The sequence below is a fragment of the Nicotiana sylvestris genome, chromosome 11 (genome assembly GCF_000393655.2).
Source record: "Nicotiana sylvestris chromosome 11, ASM39365v2, whole genome shotgun sequence".
Taxonomy (NCBI): Eukaryota; Viridiplantae; Streptophyta; class Magnoliopsida; order Solanales; family Solanaceae; genus Nicotiana; species Nicotiana sylvestris.
This window is the reverse complement of record NC_091067.1, coordinates 59,156,393-59,166,270: the sequence shown is the minus strand read 5'-3', so window position 1 is coordinate 59,166,270 and position 9,878 is coordinate 59,156,393. Positions and strand designations below refer to the sequence as shown.

General features: G+C 36.7%; 1 protein-coding gene across 1 annotated transcript; it reads right to left on the bottom strand.

The window, feature by feature from the left end:
• Positions 1-4,160: 4,160 nt before the first annotated feature.
• Positions 4,161-8,902, bottom strand: LOC104221574 (probable chlorophyll(ide) b reductase NYC1, chloroplastic). Its single transcript, XM_009772652.2, has 10 exons — positions 8,367-8,902; positions 8,057-8,135; positions 7,820-7,955; positions 7,322-7,396; positions 7,049-7,244; positions 6,822-6,890; positions 6,057-6,196; positions 5,807-5,929; positions 4,956-5,148; positions 4,161-4,669 (listed from the first exon to the last, which is right to left on the bottom strand). Exons 1-10 carry the CDS (start codon positions 8,700-8,702, stop codon positions 4,496-4,498), a joined length of 1,521 nt encoding a protein of 506 aa, XP_009770954.1. The 5' UTR covers positions 8,703-8,902; the 3' UTR covers positions 4,161-4,495.
• Positions 8,903-9,878: the final 976 nt, after the last annotated feature.

The window sequence follows — 9,878 nt, the reverse complement described above, 5'->3', positions numbered from 1 at the left end:
TAAAAAAAAAAAGCTAAGTCATCCGCCCCCCTCCCTATCTTCTTCTTCTCCAAAGCTCCAAACCCCACCTCTCATGGCTGCCCTTTACCCTCCATTCTCACGTCCAAACAACCCCTCGCGTCTTCATCTTCTCCACGGCAAGCTCAGGCTCATCCATGGCTGCCCTTAACTTCACCATCGTTGCCCTTGCTTCATCTTCTTCGCCGAGCTCAAGCTTGAGCTCAGGTTGCCATGGCTGCCCCACCCCATCGCCACCTGCTCCATTCTTACGTCCAAACAGACCCCGTCACTCCAAACAACCAGCCCATCGTTGACGTTCTATTCCAGCTGCCTCGTCGAGCTGCTATTGCGGCTGCATCCTCCAGTTCCGCCATTGTTGCTGCTGGCTGCACGCTTCTGCTTCACGCTGCTTCTCCTTCCCCGCAGACGACGCCATGGCTGCTGTCACTGCTGCTCCATCGATGTCGCTGCTGCTGCCGCCGTGCCGCGATGCTACAGCTCTCCATGGCCAGCTGCTTCTGTTTTCTTCTTCGTCATCCAAACAAACCCCATTGCAGATGCTTCAATCCAGTCCAAAAACGAGATTCAAACCATCTCGTTTGTTCGAGTTTCGGATGGGGTCGTAAAAACAGTCCATACGAGTTCATCGTCGATCGGTCGTTGTTGTCGTTTCATTTCCGGTTAGTTGGTTTTTGAATCTCATTTATTGTCCGTAATTTTTGTTCGTTATTTTCGGATCCAGAATCAATAAATGATTCAATTCTTGTTTTGTTTGTCTATCGTTTGAATTAATTTTTAGTTTGTTCATGTGTTTTGTTGATTTTAATTTTCAGATTCAAATGGTAAATTAATTAATTTGTTTTTCATGTTTATTTCATGTTTGTTTTATTGTTTAGGTAAAAATTTGTTAGTTTAATGTTTGTTAGATTCAAATTGAAATTTAATTGATTATTTCTTCAATTTGTTTCATGTTGTTATGTATTTTTCAGAAATTATTAATGTTGTTTGAGTCATTTAATCCGTCATGTTTGTTGTTTAAAATAGATTTAATTCATGTTCATACTTTGTTGGGTTGATCTTGAATCCGAAATTTGTATAGTTTGATTTCTTGTTTATCACTTATGATTATTTCTTGAATTTGTCTCATGATCTTATTTAAAGTTTAATATAGGAATTGTTTGTTGTAATGTTGTTAGAGTTGATTTTAAGTTCAATATTATTGAATTTGGAAATCTAAATATACTTGTTTGATTGTTGTTGTTGAATCTGAAAATAGGTTTGTTTGTTGCTAAAAAATTTGTTCAATCAAATTTTAGTTGTTCTTTGTTGTTTAATTTGTGTTCATGTGATTTGTTGTTGAAATGTTGTTGAAATCATGTTCATGTGATTTGTTGTTGAAATGTTGAAGAAATCATGTTCATGAGATTTGTTGTTTGAATTTATGTAGAAATTGGTCATATTGGCTATATTTTGGTTGAGTTTGATTAATTGATTTGTTATAGCTGATGGGGGTAATTTGGTAAATCGCAGTACGTTTGGGGGTAAAATAGTAATTGCAATAAGGTCGGAGGGGTAGTTTAGGAATTGTACATTTTGTAATTTTTTATATGAAGCATGGGGGACAAAATGTAATGGGGTGGGTTGTGATATAGTTGTTTAATATAAAGGGGGGACAAGACAAAATTTAGTGGGGAGGAATCTTGTATTTGTTTAGTGAAGCATGGGGGACAAAATATAATGGGGTGGTGATGATATATTTATTTAATGTAATGTGGATGAGTGGGAAAATAATGGGTTTGGTAGGGAAAAGGGATTGATTTTAATTGACTAAAGGGTTGGGATTATATATAGGAAGTCTTGAACACAAAACGAAAACAGACACACAGAGAAGAAGAGAATACAGATAGAGGAACGAATCTGAAGAAAAAAGAACAGATAGACAGAACAGAAAAACACAAACAGAGAAAGAAAAAAAAAGCTGAATATTTAAGAGAGAGAAAAATTCCGAAAAATATTCAAACCTTCAAATAAAAAAAAACAAAAAAAATATTCTGCTTTCTTTCATTGTTTGAAATCAACATTAATTGTTGTTGTTTCATAAAAGTTGGAACCATTTGTTTTGGGATTACTACTCCACCGGTCTGTTACTGGTTGTTACTGTTGCTGGGCTGTTTGTTGCTGTGTTGTACTGTTATTACTGCTGCTGATTCTCATCTTCATTTTCTTTTGCTTCCAATATCAGGTACACAACTGAAAAGCTGGTTATTGTAATCCGAATATGAAGCATGAATACGAAAAATGAAGAGTTGAAATTCTGAATTAGCTTTAATTATATTCTGATTTTTATTTGTATGTACAAATTATTTAGCTTGCAAAAAATCAGAATCATGTAGCTATTTAATACACATAGTGGAACATTCGACGATAGCTTAACAGTTGAACTATCTGCATATATTGCCTAAATAAATAAATGGTGTAGTAACTTCGTCGAGTCAAAAATCAAACGAATAGGCCATCTAGTAGGAACTTGGTAGAAATATTGTTTAGAGTAAATATTATTGGTTAATTTCAGCATGTAAATAAATTAAGATATTTTTTTATTTTATTTTGTAGAGACAGATTTAATAGAAAATAATGTAGGTATTTTAGGATTGTCTTTTAAAAATAAATGAGATGAGCCTCGCCCAATAAAATGCACCATTTGCGGGGCCCTCAATAAATGTTTAATTGAGTATTTAGAATTTGGGATGGACTGTTTAGTGAATTCTACGGTCTTACCCATAAATAATAATACGTTAATCGCTTTAGGCACGATGTTAATAATAATACATTCTTAAACACGGGTGCGCATTTTTGCGACCCAAATCCAAATCCCAAAACATTGAATAAAATGTGTTCCGGATTGCGGGTGCATTTCATGTGACGTAATCCAAAGACATGTTTTAAACAATGTTCACATTCTTGTAAAAATAATAATAATAACAATAAAAGCGGTTAAAAGTTAAAATTGCACTATAGTTTTTGAACATGTATTAAAATCAGATATTTTAGCCATTACAACAGTTTAAGCGACCGTGCTAGAACCACGGGATTCGGGGGTGCCTAACACCTTCCCTCGGGTCAACAGAATTCCTTACTTAGAATTTCTGGTTCGCAGACTTCATTTGGAAAGTCGAATATTTTCCTCGATTCGGGATTAAATTGGTGACTTGGGACACCCTAAATCTCCCAAGTGGCGACTCTGAAATAAATAAACAAATCCCGTTTCGATTGTCCTTTAATTGGAAAAACTCTCTACGCCCCCGCGGGGGCGGAAAAAGGAGGTGTGACAGTTTGAATTTAAAATTCAACGTAGAAGATGAGCAGGGAAGAATGTGTGTTCCCTATATTTCATTTATGTATCCGCTATGTATCAAATAAGTATCTCGTATGTATTCCATATATATTTATGTATACCTATACATACAAGCTTTGGGTGTCTTTTAAAAAAAATATTGAACTTGATTTCAATGATAAATTTTACCTCTAAACCAATTCAAATCACCTTCAATCTTCTTAAAGTTCGTATATTGTCTCATTTATGGATCTTCCTCAAAATTTGTATAATTTTAAACTCCAAATTGTTCAAATCACCTTTAAATCTTCCTTAAATTTTTATATAACGCATCACATACGTATTTTGAACAGATTCAATCCTACCCACTAAAAAACTCTTTTTGCCTAATTTTGTTTTTGAATTTTGTATGCCATTAATAACTTTTATTTTTTACTATTTTAATACCGTGACTCAATAGCTAATTGTAGGTAAATAATAGTATCAATTTTTGGCTTATTTCTGCAGTTCAGCCTATTCAATATTCTTTTCCAAATGCGACCCTCCAAAAACGAAGCAACAGAGGTTCGGTTTTACTTCACTCCCATCAGGTGGTTGAATGTCCAAAGTTGTTCGTGAAGAGTTTGAAATTTTCATAAGAAACCCATTTTAAGTGACGATTTCTGTTGGAAAGCCTTTGAACATAGCTGAACGAACCATTACGTCTAGGATCATTTGGTGTTATTCCAAATGCAAAAATTTCCAGTTTTATCCCAAATGCCACCTCGAGTGGATGACCATGAGGTCGAACGTGCCATACTCTTTATTAACAAAAATAAGAGAGCACTTTAAGAATAAAAATATGAGAAACTTGTTTCCAGAGATCCATGGTTCAGAACATCACAATAGCAATAACTTTTACAATGATTTTTGCTAAAAGAAATATCAGTTTACGCTTAACAAAAGTCAAATTCCTATACATCCATTATCATATACTGACACAATCATGCCATAGCGTAGCCTGATATTTTGAGGCATTCAATGGATACAGCCATGCACCAATCCCAGTAGGATATGTACTTTCTTTATATGATCAAATTAGAAGCTGGGGTGACATGAGTTAGCATGGGTTACCTATCTTTCAACCATTTTAGGCGATAGAGATTAGCATCTAAGTCCAGTCTATGTGCTACCTGTGCTTGATAATATGATGAATGCACACACCACCGAGAGCGAGAACACAGAGATCCAAGTATTCTCTGTGTACATCTCCATGGCATCTGTGAACGAAAACCGTGTTCGGTTTTCAGCCCAGTTACGGAGTCGATCTGCCTCTGCAGCATACAGTGCTCTTCCCTGAATATGTATCACAACTAATAATTAGGAACTTACTAAAAACCATATCAGTGATGAACACTGAAGACTATTAACAAATTGGCAGATGATTTGAGTAATATTATCCAACTACGGTGCAACTTCAAAAAAAAACATAATAATTGCTTCTATCAAATAGCACAAACGACTATTCCATGAGATATTAGTGCACGAGCTGAAGTTTACCATATTGACAAAATCAATCATAAAGCATCAAAGTATGGCAACACAGAGAGCCCCACATGCATCCATACATGTAGAAGGTTACCTGATCATCAAACCATCGGCCCCGTCTCAACCATGCGGTTACTAAGGCAATTAAGATCCTTGGCGGAGTCAAATAATTGATGGCTCTTCCACTTCCTTTTACAACCCGCATCCTCGGTACTAGTGTTCTAGCAACTGTCTCTGGATGTTCACAAATGATGTTAAACATTTGTCTATTTTGGATAGTTGAGCCACTGCAGGAAAAGCTCATTGTCAGTAAAGCAAGCTATAAAATAATTTGATAATGGTATTAATGAAAATCCAAAAGAAAAGTTTACTCTAAAGGTCTGAAAAGCTTAAATAGTTGCCTGAAAAAGCAGGGAGAGAAAACCCAACACTTTCTGTTCTGGAACAAAGATAATCTAAATATGCATATCAATTTCAATATTAACCTTCTCCATGCCTGCCTTTTGCAGTTTTGCTAGATCAGCTCTGTGTTTTCCCTTTTAAACTTCTCTTTCAGTCATTGGCAGAGGAAGGAAGGGGGAAGGTGAGGTAGGAGGCTGGAGGAGAGAAATGGACAGGTAAAGGGCTGTAGCATGTAGGTATTGGAGGAGATTCGAGTATAAAAGGGAGACCACTAAATTAGGCTCAATTTTTACCCGGTGGCACGAATGCAAAAGGTGGTCACAATCGATCACTACTAACAAAATAAAAGTTGAAACTTTTCATCTATCCATAAGAACCAGAAAAGAGAACCATCTCAAAGATAAGAATCTCTGGTCTGATATTTCAGTAGTCCTACTTGGTGGCACTACCAGATAGAATAGGACCCAAAACAGGGCAGAGTTATCCTTCTCCGGCAGTACATTGTTCATGAAAGTGTTTGCTCTGACGAGCCTCCTCACATACCTCAGCAAAAGGTCAGTTAAGACCATGCCCGGAGAGGCTGTATGCACCCCAACTTTTGACCGCTTGCACTCCTTCAGAAGGGATGATTGAAGCTGCCTGAGACCACATTTTGTTGATCCATAGCTGCAGAACATTGAAGATGATAGCACCGATATCAGTATCCATCAGAAATGTATTAGATGAATATATGTAAAACATCTGCAATATACAATAACATAACTTAGTACTGCAACCACACCAATCAACTTACACAGCCGTTAGAGGGGTGCTAGATCCTCCAGAACCTGCACCATCCATGTTAAAGACATGTCCACCTTTGCTTTGGGTTCTCATGATTTGGATGGCTTCTTTAGTGCATAGTATAGAACCAATCAGGTTTGTGGAGACAATCTGTACAAAATGATTTTAGTCAGCAATGCACCATAAATAATAACTGGAACATTAGGTGACTCAACATGCAAGTACAGAGCAGATAGTTCATTATGTACACTCGTAAAGTTTAACTTGAAGACTAAACAAGTATGAACATTGCCATGCATAAGAAGATGAAGGAATTGTCTAGCAGTAGTTATCAGAAAAAATAAGATAAGGGGATATATTGCTAGATAATTACAGGAAAAAATGAATAGTTAGAACGAGTGACTCATGATTATAATAATAGGTATACAAAGTATACAACTACATATACATATTGGTGGGAAGGGGGAATATTTAGTATTTATGTGGAGGAGAATACCATCAATTTGTTCTACTAGTGAATAGTTAGAAAACCTACAGTTCAAACCCCACCGAGAGAGAGAGAGAGAAAGAGAGAGAGAGGGAGAGAGAGAGTGAGAGAGAGTAGAGAGAGAAACTCTGGCTTGTCAATTCAATATACCCCACTCTAGTGAAAGTGCCCCATCTATTTACGATCCATCTGCTATGGCATATGCATCCTCGAAAACAAAATTTTTGCAGAGTCTAGAAATGGAAGAAGTTAGATAAATTGTATGAAGATTATCCACCAGATGCATACCTCTTGAATATCATCGTTGGTAAATTGCAGCAAGGGTCGAAAACCTTTGTTTGTCCCAGCGTTGTTTACCTATAAAAAAGTCAATCTTTAGAAGCATGAAAATGAGACAGCAAACCAGGAAAGTCTTTTTCCCTCATAAGTCTTCTGAGATGCAGAAGACCCTATATATGTACTTCACTTTCTTTTGCCGTCGAAGCAAAAAATGTAAACAAAAGAAAATTACTAACCCAAATGTCAATGTAACCAAGTTCATCTGCAGCAAACTTGCCCAGCTTTCTAACGTCAAGAGGTTCAGAAACGTCACAAGCCATACCAACAACTTTTGCATGAGCCAATTTTTTCCTAGCGGAACCAGTGGCAGCATTTACAGCTTGCTTCAGATTTTCCTCAAGCTCCTTGATAGTCAAATCGACAGATTCAGGGCTGTCTTCAGGAAACTGTGCATTAACAAGAGTTCCTAAACTACAATTACAAGTGGCTTCCATAACCTAAGGAATTACCTGCGAGAGGTAACGACGACACGGTCTCCAGAAAGTAAAAATTCGCGGGCAAGAGCTTTCCCTAGTCCCCTTGTACTGCACCAAACAATAAGCAGGTAATTACATCTATACACCATCTTCAGAGTCCAAATTGATATACCTATAATCTCTCTCTCTTTTTGTCGTAAAAATACATGAGGAGAAAAGAAAGACACTTATCCAGAAGAGAGAGCTTCCCTTGTTGATGAAAAGAGAAACCAGTCGAATGAGACGCTTAAAGTTTGAAAGTTAAGTATCATCTTCAAAGATGAAAATGCATTTTCAACAAATAAATTTTTAAAGTTGAGTTGTTATTTCTACAGCCAGGAATGCTCTAGCAAGACTACAATGTGCCCTTCATAATTCAACACAATTTCGAAATGCAGATGATTAAACAAGCATAAAATAAGTTAACAAGCACATAATATAATCAAGTTGTCTAATGAAGTTATGAATTTGCATAATAAGGAAGTGCTATACCTTCCAGTTATAAGGACATTACGCGGGCCAGCTCGAGCAACTTCATCCAAAACCAAATTGGAGCCTATCATAGTCCCGATAATAACTCCCCCAAGCCAGCTATACCATATCAACTCATTCATCTGGCTATCTCCACCTGTTATATTACCAATTAGAGTAGAGTTACATCTATATTTAATGTCATTAGTGTGTAAAAGCTTTCACAACTTCAACTATTTGGTGCATGAATTTGCTAACCTGACAACTGAAATCCAATGAACATAACAACACCTGTGCTCATCATCGTAATGATATATCTTCCAAGATATAACGCCAACTGCCAAATTAAGACAAAGGATCCACATCAGCAACAATAGGGAACATACTACTCCATCAACATTCAACAGCAAACCTTAAAAAGATTATCCCAATTCACTCATAGCCTATATATAGTACTTAGAAATCTTAAATCTTATTCAGGTCAGATTCCTCGGAAAAAACGAAAAAAGAGACCGGAGGAAAAAAATACATGCCAGAAAGTACATATGCACAAATCAAATGGACATACCAAGAACAATCTCTCCTCCAACTTTTCAATAGCTTCTCTAAACTTATTTTCGGTTCTCAAACTTGGCTTCGAACAACTCCATACAGCGGACCTAATAGCTCCAACCAATTTGTTCATAGGTTTCTTGATTTCACTTCCCTTCACATATTCATCCTCAGACTTAAAACTCCTGCATGGTTGTACAACAATTTTACGACGACCCTTTACAATCAAAGGGTCCCACGTAGTCACAACTCGCGGGAGAACATTCCCGGACAGCGGTGGGTGGCCGCTGCCACGGTGGTAGTAGTGGTGGCACTCTAGTGTTGACACGTGTACCTTTGCCACCATAGCCATCAGATAAAACAATTGGTGCACTTTTTCTTTCTTTGTTTCTTTTTTGTTTACAAAGGTTTGTATGATTTCATGAAATATGTATCCAATTGTTTTCGGGGTTTGGATTTGGACTGTGTGACGTGAAATTTTCTGGGTAGAAATATCTAGAGAATTGGAATAGATTTTGTAGATCTAAGCCAAAGCGAAGAAGCCAAGGAACTTAAAGTGTGATGACCACACGTTACAGCTACTCTTTATCTACACGCTTGAACTTTTACGTGGCATTGTGGGTCTGATGTTACGCGTCTCATTTGCCATGGAGGTTACAATTCTCTCTTTTGAGTAGTGTGATTTAGGGCTTATATATCACAGACTGATAATTCGGACCGATAAAAAGATATTGAGGTATTGATATCGGATTATTGGATAAATGATTCAATAACAATTTAATGTTATTTTACTATCGAATTATCGGTTCGGGTCTCGGTATGTCAAATTTTATTAACGGTTTAACCGATAGCCCAATAAGCTTTAACAAAATTATAATTTTACCCACTAAGAGTATATAAAGCCATCTTATGGCTTCATTCTCTCAATTCTCCTGGCAGTTACTCTTTATCTTCAGACCTTAATCTTTAGAGTAAGTTTTAAACTTTTCAGAATTTCTCGTATTAATTTTTCAGTTAAAATTTTTAGTTTTAAACCTTTAAAGAATTAATTGTTCAGTTATTTAGTTTTTCTATTTGTTTCTTTTGTTGCACTAATTCTTTAGTATTTACAAGATTAGGTTTTATTATTTTTCTGTGAATTATGCCCGCCCACAATAAGGTATTTAGTAAGATTAGATTGTTGAATGTCTTATTCTTTACTCCTACTAACTTATTGTGACGACCCGGCCAGTCGTCTCATGAGTTACCGCTTTGTTTTCCCCATTTCTACTTCTTATTGCTTTGTCTATCGGTTCTATGTATGATCGGGTTGGTTGGCTCGGGTTCGGAGAGGATTTGGTAAGGTATGAGACACTTAGTCTCTTTTGAGGAAGCTTAAGTTGGAAAAGTCAACGGATGTTGACTTATGTATTAGAGGGCTCGGATGTGAGTTCCGATGGTTCGGATAGCTTCGGGAGGTGATTTGGGACTTAGGAGCATAATCAGAATGAGTTTTGGAGGTCCGGAGTAGATTTAGGCTTGAATTGGT

Excerpts from the sequence above, each read along its gene's own strand:
- LOC104221574 (XM_009772652.2), bottom strand. The coding sequence starts at position 8,702 with ATGGCTATGGTGGCAAAGGTACACGTGTCAACACTAGAGTGCCACCAC. Across the intron at positions 6,891-7,048 it reads TTGGTTACATTGACATTTGG|GTAAACAACGCTGGGACAAA; the intron begins GTTAGTAATTTT and ends ACTTTTTTATAG. Across the intron at positions 5,930-6,056 it reads AGCACCCCTCTAACGGCTGT|CTATGGATCAACAAAATGTG; the intron begins GTAAGTTGATTG and ends AATGTTCTGCAG.